Here is a 25,435-nt window from a genome sequence, read left to right on the forward strand (position 1 = left end):
AGTCGGCTCCGCGCCTCCCCTCGCTCGGGGAACCGCGGCTGTTCGCCTTTCCAACTGGTTTGGCCCGAGCCGCCTTCCGTCCGGCAGGGAGGTGCTTTGAGGCTGCTCGCGAAGATGGCGCCCGTCGGCGCGGCGGTGGTGGCCGGCTCCGGTCCCTGGGCCGTGCTCTCCCGCTGCTGCGGGAGGGTCGCGGTGCCCCGTCTTTTTGGGGGCGCGGCTTATTCGTCCCTGCCCGCGGCGAGCAGCGGGGCAGGCCAGCAGAGGGAAGGTGAGGGCGGCCCGGGCGGCTCCGCGGTGGTGGCGGGGCAGGCGTGCAGCCCTCCGGGGCGCGGGGCTGGGGCTGCGCCTGGCCCGGGCCGGGCTGGGAGCGTGGGCCCACGGCCCTTCTCTCTTCCCGGCTTCAGGCGGCTCTGAAAAAGATGTTTTGTTTTGCAGCTGTTTGCTGGAGAGCTTTTGGTAAAAATAATAATTAAAAAAATAAATTTTAAAAAGTCCTTTACGGTGTAGGGTACAGGTTTTAGCCGTGTAGATACTATGAGTCGTCTGAAGAAAGAAGTGAGCAAACTGGTGTTTGCTAGACAGATTTTCAGCTGAGGGGTTACAGTGGTACAATGAACCTGCAGTGTTTTCCCTCATTCCAAATGAGAATTTCATTGTTTCCTAAGGAGTGTGTACTCGTGTTAAACATCTTATGTCGTGCCTGGCCTCAAGGTGAGCTGTTCAGGCCCTTCTGAGTGCAAAGGGAAACTGTTGGTCAGGGTTGTACCAACATTTTTCCAAAGCCTGTGTGGGTGTTTGGCAAATACAGATTCAGGAGGTGGGGGGTTGAAAGTGATTATATTAAGAGTTTGGGGAGGTTGAGGAAATGCAGGCAAGAAAGTGAAGATCTGTGATTAGATTGAAAAATATAGTGGTATTTGGTATCTTTATGCATCCCTATGAGTCCCACACTACAACTCCAACTGAAGTCATCTGGCTAAAAAGTTGAGCTAAATGGTGGCTCAGGCCTGCTAAAAGGGAGTAAACTCTTTCACTTCCTGTTGCATCTTCTCTGGGACTGCTCAATAAGCCAGATCAACATGGTGAAGTGGCAGAAAACAAACCTGTCAGTTTGTTCCTCATCTCCACCTCAAGAAGAAACACAGTTTGATGTGCTAACTGTTTATACAGAGGTTAGATGAGCTTGAGAGTGGCACAGAACAGGGCGTGAAGATGGGCTGTCAGAAGGAAAGAGCGGAACCATGGGATTCTCCTTTTGGTAGTAGCGAACTGGTGGTGTGCTAAACTAAAGGTTTAGCTGTCTCATGCTGCTGGTGGAGTGTGATTTGTAACTTAATGGCTGAGAGGGAGAAAGAAAAGTTATGAAGGCAAAAGTGTTCTTTCACTCATCTCATTTTTCTTTCCTCCTCCACCAAGCCAGAATAACATGCTAGCAAAATGCATTTAGGCGTGGAACCACTAAATTATTGTTAACATGTTTCTAGGACAGACCCAGACAAAATTACTTCCAAGCTTTTTAAAATCTTGTTTCAAAATATAAATGAGCAGTTTGCAATATAAGTATCTTACCTTCCCCTTCTTCCACATAAAGACTGGGAAGTATTAGTGTATATTGTCTTCATAAAAGAAAAAAAAGCAAATAGGGTTAGGCTACATTTTTTTCCCATAAAACCATATAATAGTTTATATTGAAAAATGTTTCTCTTTCTTTCAGCTTCAATAAGGAGGAGAGGCAGAACACCGCAGTTCGTAAGATCAGTAAGTACTGAAACTATTTGCAGTTAACTCAGAGGTGTTTGAGAAAGTTTTCTAAGCTACATGTCTTAACAGTTTGTACAGGAACCCTTTTTGTAGTCAAAACCTGGTGAAACAATCCATTGTGACTCTTCCAGAACCAGCAGCTAGCTTCTTTAATCTCCCAGCTGTTTTCAGACTGTTTTCTCATAATGGCAAAAACAATAACAAGCTAACAGTTGGCTTGTATTGACACCGTGTACTGCAGGTCTTAAAAGTAACTTACAGTTGCATTTAAAATAAAACTAGGCGTTTTAATGTTGTTTTCAGAATGAGTTTACAGGATTCGTAGTGGTTGCTTTCTGGCGTAATTAAAAAGGCTGATATTGTGCATAAGTGAAATTGTTCTTGCATACTAGAATTAAAACTGATATCTGAACATTTAATCACTGAGGATTTTCTTATTTATTCTGCACATAAATTTCAAAATTATTATGTTATGTGTTATGATTTTTAAAGGCAAATAGTAAAAGTGGACCTGAGGTGTATTAAATTTTTGTTTAACTTCCAAGAGCAGATTTAATGATACAGCAAAGCAGTCAGACCAGCAGACTGCGTATATCCGTTTGTCTTTTACCCTTCTAAATTCAAAGTTAAGGTTTGGGGGAAAGAAACCTTAATTTTTTTTAAGAGCATTTGACTGAAACCTTTGTCAGTTATTGGAGGATATAAACTATTTCTGCAATATAATAATACATTGTTCCTATACTGGAATTTCTATAGCAAGTAATTTCAGAGTTGTTAACATCTTTATTTCAGTATGAACTTGTTTAGACCTTCAGAATTCCAGAATTTTAAAACTTATTTTCCTTCTCCCCGCCCCCCCCCACCACCCCCCCCCCCCCCCCACCCCCCCACCCCAAAAAAAAAAATGATTAGGCACTTTAGGAAGTAGTGTCACAGTAAATACTGGTTTTATTCCCCTTCCTCCCCCCTGCTGATTTATCATGATGCAAGAAGATGGTAAGTTCTTCTTTCTAAGCATTCCTGAAATAAAATGCAATTGAAGATTGGGAAAGGCCTGTCACCCAAGCTGTGAGAGGCTATCTTTTAAAAATTATTTTACAAATTAGCACTAACTTTTGATGTAGAGGTGTCTTGAAATTTCTGGCTGTGGGAGTTTATTCCTGAAATAACTTGTTGTGTGTGTTGCTCCTGCTTTGTCTCACAAAACAGCATTATCTCCCATCAAACTTTTATAATTTTCAATTTATTAGCATGCACCTCCCAGAACTGAGAGGATGAGTGTTGATCAGGACTGGAGCAGTGTTTATCCAACAGCAGCTTCATTTAAACCTGCCTCTGTGCCTCTCCCAATTCGAATGGGTTACCCAGTGAAGAGAGGAGTACCTCCACCAAAAGAAGGCAACTTAGAACTTATAAAGGTAAGATGCGTTCTGCTGGTGTTTGGTAACTTTTCTAATTATTGTTCACTAGGACTGCACTGATTTGATTGGAATATTTGTATTGGATACTGTTTCCTATTGTTAAATAGGGTAATGTTCTATTCAATTTCTAAATTAAATGGTAACAGCTATGAATATAAGTTACAAATGAACAAAATCAGGAGACTTTTTTTAGGATTATCATGCCTGTGACTTTTGTAATGGGGCTTAAATTAAGTCTCTTGCTAACTCAGACTTGACAAGAGTCTTCTTATCTGAATATTTTAAGTGTATTGTAATACCTTAACAAATGTTAAAAGTGGTAATCAGATTCAGTAAAGCCCCTTTATTTATGAACAGACAAAAAGCTATTATTCTGGTAACTCTTAATATGTCTCTTTCAGATTCCCAATTTTTTGCATCTTACTCCTCCTGCAATTAAGAAACACTGTGCGGCTCTTAAAGGTGAGGTTTATTTTGGTTTTGTCGGGTATTTCTTTTTTCCGTTTTTAAAAAGCATCTTTCTCAGAGATTTAAGATAATACAAAATGTAACTGTGTGTGATCCACCTCTGAAGCTCACTATTTGTCAGGCTTTGGCTGGTATTGTATGCTTTCTTGTTGCTGCATTGAGTCATACAGCTGGTAGGCAAACATGTCTTAGGAGGTTTTCAGCACACAAGTAAGGCTTTAATTTTACCTTTCCATTAGGCCCTGCTTGTACTGGAGAATTTATAGTTTAGTGTCTTAAGGAAGATGGGTGATGAATGTGACTCGGTTCTCAGAAGATTATCTGTGATTAAGCCAGGGTTTAATCAGTAGCCATTTTGGCATGCATTTTAAAAAATGCTGTTAACAAATGAAACAGACTGTGAGAGAAAAGTCTGCTGGGGAGGTACAGGATTTAATGAAGACCAAGAGCATCTGCCAGCCAGCAAGCCAATAAGGAGAACCTAATGTGGAGGTTAACCCAAAGCAGAGGCATGAAGGGACAGGGAGGAGATCGAATCATAGAATAATTTAGGTTGGAAAAGACCCTTAAGATTATCGAGTCCAACTGTTAACCTAACACTGCCAAGTCTACCACTAAACCATGTCCCTAAGCAGCACACCTACATGTTTTTTAAACACCTCCAGGGATGGTGACTCAACTGCTTCCTTGAGCAGTCTGTTCCAATGGTTGAGAACCCTTTTGGTGGAGGAATTTTTCCTCCTAGCCCACCTAAACCTTCACTGGTGCAACTTGGGGCTGTTTTCTCTTGTCCTATTGCTTGTTACTTGCAGAAGAGATGGACACCCACCTCGCTACAACCTCCTTTCAGGTAGTTATAGTGATAAGGTGTCCCCTCAGCCTGTATGATAAGAGATAAGAGGCCTGTCTTGAGTTGCCTGTAGAAAGATGTATGCAGCATAGGAAACAGGAGGAATTAGAAGTCTGAGGAGTCACAGAAATGCAGAGAGAAAGCTTACACTACTGAGGAGCAGGAAGGGATGATGTGGAGGAGAAGCTGACCTGTACCCAGAAGAACAGCTCAGATGCAGAGCTTTGCTATGAGATGGATAGCAAGCTGACTGAGAGTAAAGAGTAGGGATCAGAGGAGAAGCCAAAAAGGTTGTGGTAGTCGACATCTGCCACAGATTGGCTGGTTAAGAAGAGGAAGTGGATGGAAAACTGAAGAAAGCCTCACAACTGCAAGCTTTGGTTTTTATGGGGAACTGCAGCCATCTCACTATCTGCTGAATGGGTGGGATGGAAGCAATGTAGGAGATTTCTGGAGTGTGTTGCAGATAATTTCTTGATGCAGATGCTGGACTATGGGAAGGTGTTGTGTTGCACGTGTTACTTCCCAAGTATGGAAGAACTGGTTGGAGATGTCAAGGTTGCTGGCTGCCTTGGTTGTGAAAAGAAGATTGTGGAGGTCAAGATCTTGAGAGAAGTGAGAAGTGCAAGTAGTGTATTAAAGGCAATTTCTCGATGCGGATGATCGGTGAGTTCACTAGGAGGCTGCTCTGTTGAATTTCTTCAGAAACAAGGAAGAACTGGTCAAGTATGTGAAGGTTAGGGGCATCCTTGGTAAGAGTTGTCATGAAACTGTGGTGTTGAAAATCCTGAGAGAAGTGAGGAAGACAGACAGTGGAACTAGGGCCTGGACTTCAGGAGAGTGATTTTGGTTTATTCAGGAATGTGCGTGGCAGATCTACAGGGTACTCTCCTGCGGAGCAAAGTGGCCCACAAAAGCTGCTGGATGTTTACATTCAGCTTCCTTAAAAGAGCAAGAATGGTGTATTCCAATGCACAGAAAGTTGAGCAAGTATGGCAGAAGGACAGCATGGGTGTGCAGGGAACTCCTGAGTGACCTGAGATGCAAAAAGGAAGTACACAAGCTGGAAGCAGGTAAAGACTACTCAGGAGGAAAAGAAGATTTTGGCTTGGCCATCTTCAAGAAGGGCAAGAAATAAGATGCAGAGAACTGCAGGTCAGTCAGCCTCACCACATTCACTGGAAGATTATGAAGCAAACCTTCCTGGAAGCCAGTTCCAAGCTTGTAAAAATATGTTTTTTAACACCCTGGATAATGGCAGAGAGCACAGCATCAGCATGTCTTCAGATAATAACAAATTGTGGGGGGAACTGGACAGCAGAGCTCCTGTTCAGAGGGATGTCAACAGGCAGGAAAAAGTCTGCTGCAAGGACCCTTATAAAGTTAAACAAAGGCAACTGTGAAGTCCTGCATCTGGGATGCAGTCTTGCACATCTGGGATGTGCAGCAGTACCGGGGGTGGTGGGAAGGGGCAAACAGGTAGAAAAAGGCTTTGCAGAAAAGGCCATGGGGAGCCTGGTGGGTATTTGAAAGATGAACATGAGTCAGCAGTGTGCCCTTGTGACAAGGAAGGCTAGCTGAATACTGGGTTATATTAATGAGTGTAGCTACCACATTTAGGAAGTGAATTTTTTCCCCTGGAGTAGTGCATCCAGTTCTGGTGTCCCCAGTGGAAGAAGGATGTGGACCTGTTAGAGGAGGGCCCCACAAATGACCAGAGGGCTGGAAGACCCCTCCTGTGAAGAAAGACTGAGAAAATTGGGGCTGTTGAGCCTGGGGAGACATTATTGTGGCCTTTAAATATATAAAGGGGACTTATAAGACAGGCAGAGACTTTTTACCAGGGCCTGTAGTGACAGGACAAGGGGCAACAGTTTTAAACTGGAAAAGGGTAGATATTTAGATCGGATATAAGGATGACATTTTTTATGATGAGGGTGGTGTGGGACACTGGAAGACCTTGCCCTGAAAAGCTGTGGATGCCCCAACATTGAAAGTGTTCAAAATCAGGTTGGATGGGGATTTGAGGAGCCTGATCTAGTGAAAGATGTCCCTGCCCATGGTGAGGGGTGTGGACTTAGGTGGTCTTTGAAGGTCCTGTCCAACTCAAACTGTTCTGTGATTCTATTTGGTGATTGTGAGACTGCATCTGGAGTACCGTATCCTGTTTAGGGGAACCCAGTACGAAAACAGACATTGAAGTACTGGAGCAAGTCTGGTAGAGACTGTACTGTTACTTAAATGAGTACAGTTTCTATAAATAGTACTTAAAAAAGATATATTGCAATAAATTTTTACAAAAAGAAAAAAAACCCTAATGGTTACTACTTGGAGTGTTTTCTCTTTATTACATAGATTTCTGCACTGAATGGCCAAGTGCTTTGGACAGTGATGAGAAATGTGAACAGCATTTTCCTATTGAAGTTGAAACAGTAGATTATATTTCTGCAGGGACATCTATTCGTAATCCCAAAGCAAGAGTTGTGACCTTAAGAGTAAGTAATATTTTTTGTAAACAGCCTTTGTTTCAAAAACCCAAATGCTTGGCTTTCTTTTAAAAATACGTGCAAATGTGGTATAAGGAAATAAGGGAAATGGTTTACTGAATGTCTTAATAAAAAGCAGTGGGTTTCCTTAAGTATATTGCAGCATGTTAGAACTGGGGTTGTAACATTATGGACGTGTAGTTACAAATGAAGACTAAGCTCCTATATAAATAAAATAGTATACTTTCTGAAGAATCTACTTATAGAAAAGGCTGTAAGTGCCTTTTGTCTACTCGAGACACTGCTCGGTGTCTTGCTTAGGCTCTCTTCAATGCTTATTTATAGACCCTAGAAGTACACAAGGATTGAAAGCTAGGCCATGTGAATGCGGCACTTTTAATAAGTACTGAGTTGGCAAGCCTCTAGGCATCAGTGTGTATGCAGTAAGGGCAGCAGCCTTCTGATCATAGGGTCATGGGTTACTTGAGGTTGAAGGGGAGCTCAGGCATTTTCTGGTCTGACCTGCTCAAAGTTAGTAAGGTATGAGATCAGACCGGGTTATTTGGGACTTTATCTAGTTGGGTTTTGAATGCCTTCAGGGCTGGAGATTGCACAGCCTCTCTGGACAGTGCTTGCCTGTCCTCATGGTAGTCAAGTTAGGAGGATTGTGCTGCAGCTTTTGAACATGCCTTTTGAGATGAGATTTGAGCCTGTCTTAAAAGCAGCATCAGCAGTGGGATCAGTGATAGTTGTGTTTTACTCTGTCAGTATAGAAGTTAAAATACCGTGTGATATCACATGCTCATAACACCTGTACAGCATCTAATCACAGCAGCTTTGAACGGTAGGATTCATTTAGTCTGTAGGAGTCTCCGCTTTCCCTTTATGTTGCAAAACCTTTTGGCCTTAAATTTATTTTGGTCTGTCATTGACTTAAATATACATTTCACACACCACTGTTAGCAGTAATGGCACCATCCCCTTACAGTCATTGCATACTAGGGTTTAGCCTTTTGTCTCCTAATTCAGATCCATGGTCAAGAGAAAGTTTTCCTAAATTTGTATACATTAGAAATAAAAGGAAATGGAGTTTATCTGTGAGAATAGAAGCCCCTGACATCATGCTGGGTTGCAAACATGTGCAGGAGGAGGCGGCACACATTGGACCCCCCTTGCTCCCATATTCAGTTATCTCGCATGGTGTAGTACTGACATTTGCAGGTCAGCGCCAGGCATAGTGTCAGAGGTAGAGGGAAGAGCTCAGCTGCTCAAACAGCCTTGAATTTCCTCCCAGCAAAAACAGCAGGTGGTTAGCATATGTACATTTCTTGCTTTGTATATAATGTAAAACATTACAGCATATAATTATCTTCTGTTAGGTGTGGCTGTTGAGACACAAGCTGTTGGACTAGATCAGCTATGCTGCAGTGGAGAGGATAATTCAAAATGATATACAAATAAGCACGTCTGTATTATCCTATCTAAATCTGTCCATTAATGTTAACTGGCCTTGGTACTTGTGAGGTGTTATGTGGATGTGTATTACACATGTATGTTAAAAAAAGGAGAGGTTGGAGGGGGAGACAAAAATGGAACAATTATCCATATGCTTTTTCAGTTACTGGTGTTCTGATCGCAGACTTCATTAATAAATTCTATCTCTGATTAATCATCTGACAACAAAATCTGCCTAGGGAGGGGGAAGGGAAGATTTAAAGGCGAAAGCAGATGGTGCTGGGTCAGGTAGTGGTTGAGTTTATATCAATGAGAGGGCATTACTGTGTGCTGTGTTAGAGAGTATGATAAACTCTCTGGATCTTCATGATTAGATTTGCTTTTTTAAATATTGTTTAAAAGTTAAACCTTTTTAACCTTAATTTAAAAACTTATGCTTTTTTTTCTACCAGGTATCATACTGGACACGTGAATTTTTCATCTGTTGTAGCCCAATGCCAGTATTTCTTGTGATGACATTTATCCTAGTCTATCCCCAAGCTGAATTGTCCACATTGTGCCAGACAACACAGCGCTACAGGATGTAAAATGAGACTTTTTAATCAATAATCGACTGCTGTTCTTAACAGAGCTCTAACTTTTCTAAAATTCAACATAAAATAGTCTGCAGCGTTCCAGCTAACAGTTAAACTGTTCAATTTTTATCCCATTTTGAAGCAAATAGCTGTATAAATATTTGTCACTTTAAAGTGACTTTGGATTAGTAGGAACAACATACTTTTTGTGATCCCCTAATATAGGAAACTGACCAGATAGCTTTTTAGTTTTTATAGGAAAAGCAACTCATATGGAATAAAATCATAGCTTTCTAACAGTAAGTTTCAGATGATAAAACTATGGTAATGCCACCCTTTTAAGACAGTGCAAAAAGTACTACCCCATGGAATCGTTTTGCATTGTTGGTTAAAACAAGCTACTGCTGGACATCTGGACTGGAGTATCCCCTTAAGTTCAGATAGTCATGGCCATAAAGTGCTTATGTGCACTAGCAGTTGTACGCTTGCCGGAGAGTTATGTCTGAAACTCTTTATCGTTTGGAGCATTTTTTCTTTCTATGAGTGTTAGAGAAAGACAGTGTTAAAATGTGTTTTACAAAAAGGTGTTTCGTGTCAGTTTGGGTGAGCATTGCCAGGCAGCAGTAAGGGTAGGCTGTTCTGCAAGGGAAGACTGTTCAGGGGCGGTGAGGCAGGCAGGGCCAGTGACCTCCCCAAAAAGGGGGTAGCTACTGTCTGAGCAGGGTGAGCAGGATGGGTCTGGTAATAGTAACATCATCCAACAGCCCAGTAATCACCTGACAAGTTCATAATGATAAGGCAAGTTTGAGGTCAAAAGTGGGAAGACAAGTCAGCAGATCAAGATTAGGTCTGGTGACAGTAACTAGGATCAGGCAACAGTCTGGTGATTGTCAAGCTAATCCATAGAGATTCAGTAGGTGAGGTCAAGCCAGGAAGTCAAGGATGTGTGTTGGGGTTGGGATAGCGTGGGCCATGGCTAGGCACAGACATAGCTGCATTATGGCTCAGACAGAGATCGAGACCAAGTGCCTCAGCTTAGATGTAGCTTCTCAGTAAAAGTGGGGCATTCCCACCTTCTCATAGCTCCCTTTTTTTTTTTTTTTCTTTTATCACCACTGATTGAAGGCTATGTGGCTGCACTGTATGGAAGGACGCTGTATGCTAAGGTAGCTTTGACCCTTAGAAGGGGTTGCTGTGTGCGTAGGGACCCTGGAAGTATTGTGACTTCAAAAGTTATTGTTCATGGTCATTTTAGGCTGCGCTAAGAATAGAGCTTTATTTTTGTAGCTTAACCTTTGCCTTAAAGACTGGATGCACCTAATAGGTCTGTTAGAATTAGACTTGACAAATTGTGAGCTAGGGAGCAAAGCTAGGTGAGATCCTGCTCACCAGTATTACAGGCATGCATAGTAAATGAGCTTGTAATTCCTTTAACAGAAGACATTTTTCATATAATCTATGGAGTAGTGAATGATAGGTTTTTTCTAGATTAGAAGTTTCACTGATGAAACTCTGTTGTCACCTCCCTTGTATTTAGGTTTAGTACTTCGGTTTTGTATTTTTAGTAATATAGGTTTTTCTTTTCAGGTAGTACTTTCTTTCCTGATATTTCAGAGCTTCTAATTTGTTTTGGTCCTTCAGTTTTTGTTAGTTTTTCTGATGCAGGTTTCTTGATTTTTTTTTTTTTTTTTAATGGTTCTTTAGTACACCAGTGACACAGTAGAAAAAAAATATGGAGGAAAAATGAACAGTGGACAAATTAGTAACAGACTACTGTTATGTCTTCATGTTTTTAATATTCCTCAGCAACTCTCACTTAATAGAAACACTTGTTTCCAACACCATATATCTTTAAAGTGTTAAGGTTCACAGCCTTCGTATTTGCTACTGTGTAAACAGATAGCTAAAACCAGCTTGCTTTACTTTTCATACACATTATTGTATATCAAAACTAGCTTCAGACTAACTCTTAAATTTTTTTTTAAATTAATATTAGTTATTTGTTGTTTATCTTCTGTTTGTGTGTTTTCTGGTATTGAAACAGAAGACAAGCCATTCACACTGATAGGTTATGTGAGATCAGACAGTTCTGGTCCATTATATTGTTAACTGTGTACATCGTTGCATACTTCTATTAATCTCCCAGTAGTGACTTTGAGAATTCTGACTTGATGTCTCTCTAATTAATAGCTTTCCTCCTCTTCTGGATGCTTGTCATAAATGACTTCTATATATCTTAGTATTAACCTTACTTTTAACCTTTGAAAAAACCAAAATAAAAAAAAAATTTAGTTTTCCATATGAAATATGGAAATATTCGTATGGAAATACAGCTACAAATGAAACTGACAGGTCTTTTTTCCTCTGAAAAAAAGTTTGAGTAGGAATATTTTCCCCCCAGCCCCTCTGGTATTTGGATGAAAAGGAATTTATTGTTTGAATATTCAGATTTTACTTGCCTTGTGGTAAGACTTCTGACATGTTACAATCAGAAGAAATTCTGCAAATGCATACTTAGTAGCTATCCTTTTAACTCTTGATAAAAGATGTGTTTAACTATCTCAAAATATTTTCAGGGCACAGAGGTGGATTTATCTAAGTAATTAAAGGTGTTTTCTCTTGTACTTGAAGGTTAAACTTTCTAACCTGAATTTGGATGAGCATGCAAAGAAGAAGCTCATTAAACTTGTGGGAGAACGCTACTGTAAGGATACAGATATACTCACAATTACAACAGACAGGTATGGTTACAAGAAGGAAAAAAATGCCTGTAGCAATGGTCACAGTATAGAAAGGGCTGGGTGTCTTCCAGGAATATTAATTATCGTCTTAGTAAATTATTATATTCTTAAGGCTAAAATAAGTCTTAAAATAAACATACTAGTACTCCAGTTATTAACTGTTAAAATTGTAATGGATAAATCACCTAAGGTCAAACGTAGTATTTGTTAAATATTGCTGGTTATTAAAGCTCTGTGTTTAGGAGTCTCATTTGTTATTTTAAAGTAGTTGTCATGTTTCCCAAATGGGTTCTGTTAGTTTTAACAACGATCTGAAGAGTTCAGGCAAGAAAAATGGGGATATTGGTGACCAGTCATTTTTCAGTGTTTTGATGTTTAGATATAAATAAATCACTGTAATTTACAGTCATGTTCAGAAGGGTGCATGGGAGAAACATGTGTTCTGTATTGAATTTTGAAGAGTTTAACAGAATACATATGTATTCCTAAATTCACAATACACTTTAATTCACAGCTACTTTCAGTGGTAGGAAAAACATTATTGGTAATATTTTCTGTGTTTTTATTAGAATCCATTTTCCCCTGTTAAATTTCCTGTCCTTCAGTAGGAGATACTGTTTTATTTCTACATAAAATAAATACAAAATGGATAAAATTGTGCATATCTCTTTTGATGAGACTTGGAAATCTGGATACTTTACTGGGACCACTTGTGCTACCAACAGTTTTCATTTCCTGAGCAAGAGTTATTTTGTGGCTAAAACATTAAGATAGTTGAAAGGAGCTTACCCATTAGAGCATCTATGATGGTCTCATGCTGTGCTCCACAAGAAACTCTCAATATGCCTGTTGATATTTCACTTCTGTTTTAGTGAATTCTAAGGCCTAAGCTCTGAGCAGTACCTATTTCTCTAATACAGTATTTCCCAGGCTGGTATTTAGATTACTTTTAAATTGAGGCTCTTTCACTATGAAAGAAATGAGAGTCAAAAGCTTGAGTCCTTTTAAAGTTTATTTGCTAGAATAGTCATAGTCATTGGTCATTTTAGAGTGTCTTAGATGTAGTCTCACATGATTCAGTTTGTTCTGCATTAAAAAGGGGGTGAAGGAGCCTGCAGGAAGAGGTGAGTGTGAGAAAGAGACAGGAGGTTATGGGTGATCAGCATGAGGAAGAGATTAATGTCATTAAATTCTCAGCAGGTTTTGATGACTAGTTTTAAGAAATACACTGGTTTTGCAGGACTGTGTCTTACTGGTAATCCTGTTTTGACTTACAGCTAAATTGACTTAAACTTCTCTTGTTAAATTGTTGGCCAGATCTTCTGTTCTGAACAGCATTTCATGGCTGTCTTTACCAGTCATCCTTTTCTCTTCAGGTCTGGGGGAAAAATAAATAAGGTTTGAAGGGAGTTTAAAGTATGTTGGATTCCCCTTTGACGCAGATGGCAAAGAATTTTTTAATGCTTCCTGAATATCTGTAAATTCTTGCCTTAAATATGTTTTCCTACGGATTGCAGATGCTCATTCTTCCATGTTCTTAATATTCACGGTTTCATGATGTTCACTGTATGTAATTCAGAACTGGGTGTGAATCAAACACACATTCCCCTAAGATCACCTACATTAGAAATTAGAAATTTTGATGTTAAGTTTAACATTGTATTCAAAAGGATATTACAGTGGCTTGATTTAAAAAAGACTAGCTTTGTTTATGAATTTTCAGGTGTCCGCTACGAAGACAGAACTATGATTATGGCATACACCTCCTCACAGTTTTGTACCATGAATCTTGGGTAAGCAATTGTGAATAGCTTGCGCTCCTCATAATTTACTTTAAGCTGCACGCAGTCATGGAACTTTTTATAAGTTATCTTAGATTCTTTCCTTCTTCCACCTCACTTTTCTTCAAATTCAACCAAGATAAGATGCTTAGGTTTGAATCTTACTCCCCAGTCAACTTAAAGTGCATTTCTTTAACTTCACAAATGATATTCTGATGTTCATATACGTAGTTTGCCTCTTTTCAGAAGTTCTCTAGTTTTTGACCTTATTAAGAGATTCTTTTCTAATACATTGTTTCTCATGACAATGAGCCGAAAACCAACCCTGTGACTAGCAGAAAACGCCTTAATTCTCAGGATTCCTAAACGTACATTTAGTTTGGCAGCATGCTGGGCTGCCTATGCACAGTATTGAAATACGAATTGAGTGCATCCAGAGAAATGGTGTATTCTGTGATTATCACCTATATCTCTGCATTTTTAACAGTGGGGCATGTATGAAGGTGGCAACAAGTCTGTTCCAAAAAAGGAGAGGGGTATGTTACTGGCTTTAAAGCTACGAAAAATAACGTACAGCTCAATATCTACATTTTGCCTGATTCCAAACTCTTATCTGCTACTTAGAAATTGTCTTTTCTTGGTCTTTTCCTGGGCTGGGGTAAACCCATGGCTGTAATTTGGAAGTATTCTGCTTCTTAAATGCTCTCTACAGATCTTGACTCAAGCTGGAAGGAGTGAGGACTTAGGCTGCTTTTCTGAGTTCCCTGTTGCTAAGGCAAGGGACATTGTCCCCATGTTGTGTTGACTTTAGGGTTTCATTCATCAGAGTTCATGTCTGGAAAAATATAAAAAATTATTTTAACTCTTTAGGTAAATATTTCTACCAAAGCAAGTGTAATATAAACTTTTCTGTAATCATTCAGTAAATGGCATATTTGGAATTCTTCCCAGTAGTTTGTTTAAATGGGTATACATGTGTAATATCCAATGCAAACCTACTAAAGATACTATTCCAATGTACTGATAATTTACTACAATTCTTAAGTAGTCCTCTATATATAACAAGATGCCTTTAGACCACAGATCTTCCTTTTACAGTGAATTCTTCAGACTTATCTCCTGTATTTTTGTGGTTAATCATGTTGGTCTAAGTATTGCCTTCAACAATTTTACAGTCATTTCTTACAGAAGACGAGTTAGCAGTCTGAAGTGAAATTATTGTTGAAAACACATAGTTATATTTTGGATAACTTAACCTTGTTTAAATGTAATAGGTTATTAGTCACATTGAGACAGATACTGATGATGGCGGCTTTCACTATGTTTCCATAGATGTACTCTTTTAAATAAGCTGTAGCTGATTAGCTACCAAAATTCACGTTTACTGTTTCAGTTGTTCTATAGTATTTAAATCTCCATATTTAGCATTTTTATGAATTTCAGCGATCTTGACTTTGATCATTGCAGTGATGATGTAAAAAACATCATAAGGAGGATGAGCTGTACTTCCCTTTCACTGGAAGTTGCCTTGAAGGATACACTTTGTAATTGTAGCATGCATCAACCTAAATTCAGCTTATACTAAATCTTAAATAGATTTACTTTAGATTTCAAGTGCTTTGTACACATGGATATTTTTCTTCCCAACAGCATTACATTGCATTACAAAAATAAGTGACAGATTGGTTTCCAGTTAATATTGGAAACAAGACAGTTCTAGCAATGACAAGAGCTAGACTCTGCTTACTTTTAATTCCAGATGAACACCACATCCGTCCTTTGCTGTAGTATTACTTAGTGATGGAAGACAGGGCTAAACAATGTTGCTACATGAGTGTTCAGTGCATATTGAATATGCACAAGTCTCTTGCCCTTTTATTACCTTTCAACTTCCATGTTAATATTTGATGAGTTCACCAACCAGTAGTAACTGTCTTTGATTTCCATGAAAAATTAATGGTCTCCAGAGACATGGTTTGGTTTTTTTGTGTGACATGTTTTGTTTTGTTTTTCCCATGATCAGTGGTAAAGCCTTTTAATAACTTGCTGAAAGATAGTTTGAATATGTTTTGTAAACCACAAGCAAACAATGCATGGTTACTTTTAGTTTGCATGCACTTTAATATCGGAGGGGGGTGGACAGGGACTGGCCTTCCATGTAAACAGTAACATCAATCCTGTTTACAGAACTAATTGCAAGATTTGATGACTTTCACAGCAGAATAGTGCCATGCTGTTTTCGTGCATGTGTTTGATGGAATTCAATAAAAAGATGAGGGCAGCATTCCATTCTTGCTCAATGAAGGGAAAGCTGGCTGCATGTAAATTTTGCCCTCAATCCTGAAAACTTTGCCTACGATCTCTCTAAATATGCCATAACTCTAACATGTTCCTACCTGGATTTCTGAATTTTGTTAACCAGCAAGTATGTGAATATATAAAAGGAAAAATTGTATGCAGATACACATCAGGAAATGTAATTTCAAGTGTAATTATATTTTAATGGCCAATGATGCCTTATTCTTTTATTACAGTTACGAAACAGAGCATCTAAGTAGTTTAGGAATCTGAAACCTTTTTGAAAGAATGACTGTTCTTTGTGGTTTTGTTGGGTATGTCATGAAGTATATGCTGTGCTGTGAAGCTCCACTGTGTAGAGATGCATTTCCAGCAGAAGGTTATTCTTAAAGTAATGAGTATGAAGAATTTAATTCTGGCTTGTCTGTCTCTTTGTATGCATGGTTGGTTAGAAGACAAAATTTATCATTGTGTCAACAGTAGCTTCTGTATTACAAATTTTCGTGTTTGCTTTTCCAGTCTTGGCTTCAATAAAACACAGGGCATCCACAGCTCACCAATTCTATTGCTATTGCAATTAGAGGGCTCAGGTGGAATTAGTTTGCAAGAATCCTTGTTGTAATGGAGTTACAGTTGAAATACACAAGTGTGTACAGACAAAATAGAAAGGAAAGGGGGGGTAGGATTACCAACAATTGGTACAGGTATTGCTTTGCCTCAAGGCTCTGAATATATTGTTAAGAATGGATTTCTCGGATTGTGAAGTGGGGAAGAGAGTTTGTTTGTATTTAAATAAATGAATAAAAGGTTATCCAAATAAAATTTGGCAAACTGGTTTCTGAGAGGTGCCCCAGCCAAAGTGAGGGAAGTGTGTTGATAGGTTAATGCACTGACTGGCATTAAAAAAAAAAAGTCTCCTCTAACCTGCGAGCACTCAATGGACGATGGAAGAAGACAGATTAGCCAAACTGTGAAAGGTTTTGAGGCTATGTTGGAGCATTGAAACTGGAGTTGAGAAGCTTTCAGAGAAGTTCAGGTGATTTTTATAATTGTGTGTAAGAGCTCCCTTTTTTGAATGCATGGAGAAATAAGAAAAAGGGAAGAAATTAAAAGGAAGGAGCAACTTGATTGTTTTTTTAATTTATTTTTTTGTGGAAGGAGTAAATGAATGTCTGTTTTGGTTTGGTTTTGTGAGTGTTAGAGGGGAAGAAACAGAGTTTCCATACTGTGATGGGGGGGCAAAGGGGAAAAGAATCATCAGACTGTTGATAGATGGTCAGAATAAAGAGTTAAGATGAAGAAGCTGGCAAGGGTGGCAGGAGTGCAAAAAGGTACATTCATGACTTGGGAATGGAGAGTGTAGCTGAAGCTATTTGATTACTTGTAGAAGTGGGATACTACTGGGTAGCCTCTTAGGCTACATAACTGCTATGAATTGGTAGTTAAAAAGTAGTATTGCATTTGAAACTGTACTGTCTTTCCTGTCTTCTTGTGTTCACACAAGTGCCATTAATGCCCTTGACCACACAAAATCCTGCAAAAGTTGAGGATAGTCAGGGCCTCTCAGGGTTGTGTTAGAATTTACCAAAACACAGTGCAATGTTACCAGTTTGTATATGATCTGTATTTAAACAAATAAATCCCCTTTATTTTGAAGACAGAAAAGTGATGACTTTCTTTCATCCTCTAGAATGCATTCCTGTAGCAGATCATGCTACCTGTGCTTTTGGCAAAGGGAATCTATAGTGCTTGTTATTTTCTGACAGAAAAAAAAGTCTCAATTGTTTGTTTTCAATAGAGGATGTGAAGGAAGAGAGCAGGAAAACCATTAATTCATCCTCTGGTTCTTGATACATGCTCTGTTATCACAGGTTCAAATGAGATACACTGTAAAGCAGAACTGTGGGAAGCTGTTCAGAATATTGGCAGCATATTGGTGGATTGATAGTAATTGTTTGGTAAGACAGCATGCTGTTTCTCGAAATGAATCTGAACAGTGGGAGCAGTGTTCATTAGGGGTCTACATATTGCATTCGTGGTTCAACCTATTTGAATTACAGATTGGCTAATGAGGCTGCTAAAATCTAACGGAGAGCTCCATTTGTTGTAGTCTTTGTTACAGAGGTGCATAGGAAGCAAGGAGTGTGCCTTAAGATCCCAGACTGATGCATTTGGCACCTTAGTCTTGATAAAGGCAGATAGATATCAGCTCATGAGTTCACTTATCTTTAAAACATTCAGATTTTAAAACTTAATGTTCATTTATTATTTTGACATACTTGGAGATTTTTTGCTTCCTGTTTAATAGTTCTCTGGTTATTAATCAAATATTTGTATTTTATTAGCTATTAGAATGTATTCAGTAGATATGTGACTTGTACCATCTGGTAAGAATTGAACTTGCCTTCTTTGGACTTTACCTGTGATTCCTTTCAAATTATCCCCCAGGATTGTGCCTGCATTGAATTAATCAATGAAAGGGTGAGATATATTAGGTAGATTGTTAAACAGTAGTTCAATCAGTTGTATTCCTGCTACCTTTAAACATGGCGCTTGAATGCTGTAACATCTCTGTAAATCTAAATGTATTTTTATAGTATTAAGTGGTTTTTAAAGAGTAAGGGTTTGCTGCCCTCAAGTGGTTAAAAAGGTCATAGACTGATTTCTTCCACAGTCAGCTCAGAGTAATAGTTGATCACTAAAAAGTGAAGCTCTGAGTTGAAAGAAGGAAGGAGAAACAAGTGGAGCAGGAAGCTAACTTTCCACTAAGCAAAATCATTCATAGTCATTATAAAGGGGAGGAGTCTAAAAAAGATAGTGAGAAGGAAATAACTTAGTTGTTTTAAACCAGTCAAGACTACAAAAAGGTGCAGCATTTTTCTTGCTCCGATTCCACATGATTTTAAACATACACAAATGCAAGATGATGGCGAGTGGAGGATCTTATTCTGCATTATACAGCTGAGATCTTGAAAGATTAGTGAAAAGTCACCCTTACATTATCTGTTCTCCAGTGTGTTTCTTAATGTAAAAGGTCTAATCTGACATACTAAGAATAACAGCAGAGCAATGCTGGGCACACTTTTGAAACTTGTCTTGCTTTTTCTGGTTATGTAGTTATGGGAGTCTAATAAAGATTCAAGACTTAAAAGGAACAGTGAGTAAGAAGGAATATAGAAGCAGGCATACGTGGAAAGTGGCTATTCGATATGTGCAGTGACAGCTAAAGGGTCTTCTGGGTGCATCTCTGCATTGTGCCTGCATTGTAGGTGCTAATAGTACTTAAAATGAAAGGACAGGGAAGTTGAAGCATAAAGGCAAGGGAAGGAAAAAAATGAAGAACAGACAGAGTGATACTAGAGGCTTAACTAGAATTTATCTGTGAACCCCAGGGCTGTGTAGTTTGAATGAATTTGAGGCAAGTGTCACACATTGCTTTTGCATTCCTTTTTAAGTAGAGCATTCAACTGCAAGCCACTGGTGGGGTGGGAAGTCTGTGTATGCATGCAGCTGAATGAATATTTTATATAACCATTGGTGAGAATCCTGAAATCCATTGTATGGCTTTTCTGTAGACTTTGGTTAGCACTGAAATGGTATTGTCCTTTTTTCATCTACACTCATTTTAACCCATTACAAGTAAGCATAACTTCTGTCACTTCAGATTGTGCCAGTAGAACTTTGTAATGGTAGAATTTTGCCATTTTCATAGTAGGAGTTTACCTTGTAATAGCCTAATATGTGTAAGGATATGAATCCACTTTTGGAGCCGGGCTCTGGCTACTTAAGTTTCAAAAGTATACTTTATCCTCATAGTCTGAACACTCAGATGTTATGACACATGGGTTGTAGGATTAAAACAGGAGGTGGAGTGAGATACTCTCTGAAGTCTTGCTGAAACTCTCTGCCTAGGCAGAAGAAAATTCAAGATTGAATGAACTGAACAAGAGGGCCATAGTCTAGTTATTAAAGCATGTGCCTGGATGAGACAGATTTAGAGCTCCGGGCACCTTTCAGTTTAACTGAAGACTGCTTAGTGTCCGTCAAAATCTCCTGACTTTGAGATCTTAGAATAAGGGAGTGTGATGTAACTGTGCCCTTCTTACAAGAGTGTTCTTTCTCAGTATGTCATTATTTATGGTTTAAGTAACACAAACAGGCTGGAGAAAGGGTGATCTCTCAATGTTGTAATATATACTTTGTTTTGAAATGTGTATTTCATGGTGTGCTTGCCTGTGCTCAAAGTCTAACAACTTGAAAGAGTCTTTGTCATTAATGTGAGTCAGAAAAGACAAAGCTAAGTGGCATAGTAGATGCTAAATTTAATAAACTTTCTCTGAAGATCTGAATTCAAACACTTCAAGGGAAGAGGTTTGCTGAAAGGAATTGTGTATTGCAGTGAAAGAAGGTTAAACTTTTTTGTACCACTTGCTTGGAATCACAAAGGATGAATGTTCAGGCAGAATGTTGAATTAAAAATTGTCTTTGTACTGTTTCAGACTGTAGCAGGCTTTTTGCAATACCTTGTGTTTAAGCCCTATGTTTCTAGGTGCTAACTCTTGCTAAAGGCTCCTTTTTAATGCCTAAATATAATTTTTATAGTGTTTAATTTTCAGTCTAAATGTTGTAGTGAAATTAAGTTTTATGGGGCATAGATACTAACACAACAGAAAATCATCAAAGATTTGGACCCCTAATACCACAAATCTTTCTTGATGAGGCCAGAATCTTTTCTAATATGCATTTAAAGATGAAACTGATTTAGGTAAACACCTTTCAGAAGCCTGGGTTTTCCAGAAAATATATGCAGCCACTTCAGCCCATACAAATTAGGTGTTGTCCTTATTTTGGAAAGAGGTGATCTAGATGATGGTGACTGCTGAGGACTCTTAAATTAGTGACAGAACCAGAGATTAAGCCTGTGGGTATAAATAAGAGTGAGAGCATCTCTTGGATCCAATACTATTTTTGAGGCAAAGTTCTGTTTGTTTTTTTTTTCTTGTTCTTATTTTCTGTTTTACATTTGTACCTTACTGGAATATTCAGTCCTCACAGTCTTTCTCCTGATTATCCTTGATGCCCTAGAGGTCTTATCTGCCCTGTCCCATTGCTGTGTCCTAGAAAGTAATGTTCTACTCATTCAGAAGAAGGTACTTTAACCTATTCTGCATCACCAAGGAGTTAAGATTTTTTGTATCCAATCTCATCAGATACAAATGTTTTGCTTATTTACAAATCTGTGTTGATATTTCTTTAAGTTGCTAACTAAACAGTACAGTTCAAAGGTCTAATATATCCAAAGGGATAATAAGTACGTACTTGTTTTAGCAACTCCTCTTTGGCTTGAAGGTACCCAATAATTTGGAAAATGCTAGTATACCTGTCATTTATTATCTGAAAATCTGTGATTATTGTACCACACAGAGTGACCCTTATTTCAGTGTAGCACTAAGAAATAGGTCTATTTATTCCAGGCTGTACAGAGTTTGAACCTTAACTTGCAACTTAAATAACTTTCCTTCCTCACTGGAAAAATCCCGCTAAAATACTTGGTCTTTGCTAGACAGCATTATATTTTAAACTGTTCAAACCATTGACAAGAAAATTGACTAACATGAGTCATGTTTCTAATTGCCTTGAAGATTTCTGTGTGCCACATACAAATTTTAGTTAAAATGTCTTCCCCAAAAAAACCACCAGAGAACTGACAATTCTAATCCTGGCTGTGACAGCAAAGTTATGAAATTTAAACTGGCAAAAAACCCAAGAAAAATGATGAAGTGCTTTTCTTTTTTTTTCTGTATTTAAGGGTACAATATATATTGAAGCTTTTTGTTAATGACTTCTATGTAAAAAGAAATTTCACTAGCCTGAGTACTATTTTAGTATTTATACTGGGTCAGCACTTCAGATTAAGCACTCTAAAGGCTTGTAAACCTCCCAAAATACTGGCTTAAATGGTCACATAAAATACTGGCTTAGAAACAAATCCTTATTCTGTTTATAGCATTAAAAAATAATTCTATGTGTTTGCATTAGGAGGTATAAAAAGAAGTCTGTCTTTTGTGCCTCTTCTTTAGTAATAGATTTATGTCCTTCGACTTTATATGAAAAGTTGCTTTCTTGTGATTTTTTTTTTTTTTTTTGGTTTGGTAGTTCTGATTGGAAGTTTTGGTAAGAGAAACAGTTGAAGTTATCAGCTGAGTGCATTTTTAGCCAGCCTGGTTAATACTTACTGAGATTCTGTCTTATGGCTGGTAGAATGAAACAATCATTTTTAGTGAATTAATTGAAGAAACATACGTTCTTGATTTTTAACCTTGTTCACTAGGTGGGGATTCTAGAAAAAAGTTACACAATGCTGCACTTGTATTCCAGTTTTCATGGTTTTATTCTCATTTGTAAGACTTACTGCAGGGTTTACCAACACTTTAAATTTGCAGGTGACAAAAAATAATCAACTAACAAAACTCTGAGGGATGAAGTCCTCATTTTTAAAGTTTCTTTCATTGTCTCATTAGTTTTCTTCATAACACTTTAAACTGAGGCTACGATACATGTAACATCTCCGCTATTCAGAGTTCATGGGTGCAAATATAATTCCAGATTCACTTTTAGTCTTGCAATAAATCTGGCTGGAAAGGTATTTTAAGTTTCATTTAATACAGCTAATTTGCAAAAATCTGGTTTCTGTTCAGTTTCCTGTTTATGATGTATGCCTTGACCTGTGTAGAGCAGGATAACTTTTCATTTTGAGGCACGGCCACCAACATTGCAGCAATGGATACCAGCTTCTTGTAGCAGGGCTGAGGAATGGATTTTGAAATCTTCCCCTGCTGTCAAATCCCTTCCTGCCTCCCTCCCCCTCAGAAGTCAGATTTTATTTTAAAATCTATTTTGACACACCATTCTGCTGGGAAGGTTTCCAAGAAAGAAAGACTTAAGAGTTTCTTTGGCCTCCTTTAAAATCTTCTTGCTCTGTATAGCTCAAAAGAGATAGAGAAATCTTAATCTGTTTATCAACGTGCATCTCTGAAATCCTGTAATTTAATGTGTGCGGAGAAGGATTTTCCTGAAGAGATAAATGTTAATAGCTGTAATTAGTTCTTTTTGTCTCTGCTATAACTTAAAGGTGTTTAAAAGCCTCACAATGATCTTTTGTTTGAACTTCAAACATGAGTTCGGTCCAGGGGCAATACCCATATTCCCTTACTCTTGCGAAACCCTATCCCTGTGAGAGAAGCTTTTGCTTTAAAATGCTTTTGGAGTTTAGGAAAAAAATGTATTGGAAAGCCATTATGCAGATAAACAAGGGATATTAAAAACAGGATGGTGTCGTTAATTTAAAACGATGTAAATCTCCACATTGAATTGCAGTATTTTTCAAACATACAAGGAATATTTTACTATACCCACTTGTTCCAGAACTATTTTAGCAGTACAGGCTACAGTATGTCCTTTTTTTTCCCTCCCTCTAGAAGTTGAATGAGTTTCTTTTACTTCTGTGTTGTATTGTGCCCAGGTTTTAATGTCAGTCATGTGAGCCTTTTAACAGTGGTAATCACTGTTTCTGATTAAACATTTGGACTCGGAGATTTGAAAGGCAAGAGATTCCATTTACCAGGTGCAGGGTGCAGCATTTGTTAAAGTATTTTTTAATTCAGATAGGCAGACCCAAGCTCACAGGGGTGGGGGTGGGGTGGGGGGGGTGGAAATAATCTTGGGTCTTAATTAAAGGTTATTATATATTCTGGTTTGACTGCAGCAACCTTGTTGCCAGTGGACGGAATACTGTAAAATAAACAAATGAAAAAACAACCAACCCACCCCTCCTCCACCCCCAAAAAACCCCATACCAACCCTCTCATGATTGCCAGGTTTATTTGGATTCTGCATAGCATAGCTAAAATTTATTGAGAAGCCCTTGCTGGCAAGGGATTAAAAAAAAAAATCCATATGTTGTAAATGCTTTACTCTAAAGTTTCTTTGAACTTACTCCCAGAGAAATATAAGTTTTATTTAGACATGATTTCTACAACAAGTGTAAGAGTAATATGACTGCCAAAAATACTTCAAATTGTGGTTCTTATATAGGTGAAAAAGTATAAGGATGCTATGTATTGTTGACATCAGTAAAGCACTAAATTACAAATATACAAGTAAATTTACAATCTACAATGTATTAAAATACAAATATATCTGCAAAGCATATGTATTTACAAAAGTACAATAAAAATTAAATGCACAAAAATAGCAGGTTATAACATTTGAAATATTCCTTCAACAGTCTGTGATGCTAGAGGAAGGCCTGCTGAATTGGAGAAATACTCAAATGCAAAATTTATAGAGAACAACTGCACAACCCACGTATTTACAGGCGCTGGGACGGTGCCTTCTGTCCGTGTTCAGCTTTTGAGCCTGTCTAACCTTGCAACACCAATTAGGTAAAAGTTAGCACCTTGTGGATAGATATTCTTTTGAGGAGCAATTTGTTTTGCAGGAAGGGGAAATGGATTAATTTGTGGTGCTTTTCCTTATGAGTCACAATTAAAATATTTCCTAAATGGTGAAGGATTGCTGTCTCTCATCATGGTTACATGGTATGAGCTGTCTCACTTTGTGCCTTACAGCCAATGTAAGCATACCAAAATCATATGCTAGGGACATAATAGCTAGGTGACTACTTCCAAAGCTTGAGTGCTTAAAGTTATTTAAAATTATTACTTTTACAAAGCTCTTTGTTATTCATTATGTATAGTCCATAAGCTTTTCTTCCCATTCTGACTTGTCTAGTTATCTGTGCCAGGTAAATAAAGAACTTAATAAGTGGGAAGAAAGAAACTCATTCTGCACAGAAAATGTATGGCATACAGGCATCTTTTGAACTCTGTTTGAGGCTTGAGTTGCAAGCCTTGGACTTCAGAGGAGGGGAAATATCTTCCATGAGAGGAGTACTTTTTAAAGCAAATAAGTATGAGAGAGAAATTTCTTCAAATTCTTGTAGCTTTGTTTCAGTCTTGAGTAGTTTTTAAGGCAATGTATATTTTCTTTCAGAAAACTGAGATGTGGGAGAGCGAGAAGACTGAGGAAGACATGGAAGAATATATCTGGGAAAATAGCTGCTCTCAGAAAAATGCCTTGGATACACTGCTTCGAATAAAAGCCTCAGAGAATGTCAGTAATGTAACTAAGGAAGAGCTGCTTGCATCTGAAGTGGTTAAGAATTACAGAAACTCTGTAATTGCACTAAAAAATGAAGGTGAAACAGAAAATAACATGTCTCAGTATAAGGAATCCGTGAAGAAACTACTGAATATACAAACATCACCGTGAGAGCAGACTCTGCAGGTACATCTGATTATTATGGAAATATTAAACTACTGTGTTAATATTTCTATATGATGTGGATTATTCAGAACTTTAACCAAAAATATGAAGCCTGATAAGTTAATTTCAATAGTAATCAGATCCTTCTTTACTGTTGGATTTTCTTGTAAGCATAATTTTCCTGTCCATGAATCATGTTCTTTGAATAAAGAATGTTTTGAGTCATATTGACCTGAATGTTCTATTCTGTGCTTTCTTAGCTTGGAGATCCT

General features: G+C 38.2%; 1 protein-coding gene across 1 annotated transcript; it reads left to right on the plus strand.

Moving 5' to 3' along the window:
• Nucleotides 1–25,394, plus strand: MRPS35 (mitochondrial ribosomal protein S35). The gene is made up of 8 exons (XM_064461941.1): nucleotides 1–268; nucleotides 1,715–1,758; nucleotides 3,012–3,179; nucleotides 3,584–3,644; nucleotides 6,856–6,995; nucleotides 11,648–11,757; nucleotides 13,481–13,550; nucleotides 24,891–25,394. The coding sequence occupies exons 1-8, from the start codon at nucleotides 115–117 to the stop codon at nucleotides 25,167–25,169; spliced, it is 1,026 nt and encodes a 341-aa protein (XP_064318011.1). The 5' UTR covers nucleotides 1–114; the 3' UTR covers nucleotides 25,170–25,394.
• Nucleotides 25,395–25,435: the final 41 nt, after the last annotated feature.

The sequence above is a fragment of the Phalacrocorax carbo genome, chromosome 1 (genome assembly GCF_963921805.1).
Source record: "Phalacrocorax carbo chromosome 1, bPhaCar2.1, whole genome shotgun sequence".
Classification (NCBI taxonomy): Eukaryota; Metazoa; Chordata; class Aves; order Suliformes; family Phalacrocoracidae; genus Phalacrocorax; species Phalacrocorax carbo.

Excerpts from the sequence above, each read along its gene's own strand:
- MRPS35 (XM_064461941.1), top strand. The coding sequence starts at position 115 with ATGGCGCCCGTCGGCGCGGCGGTGGTGGCCGGCTCCGGTCCCTGGGCC. Across the intron at positions 1,759-3,011 it reads CACCGCAGTTCGTAAGATCA|CATGCACCTCCCAGAACTGA; the intron begins GTAAGTACTGAA and ends TCAATTTATTAG. Across the intron at positions 13,551-24,890 it reads TTTTGTACCATGAATCTTGG|AAAACTGAGATGTGGGAGAG; the intron begins GTAAGCAATTGT and ends ATTTTCTTTCAG.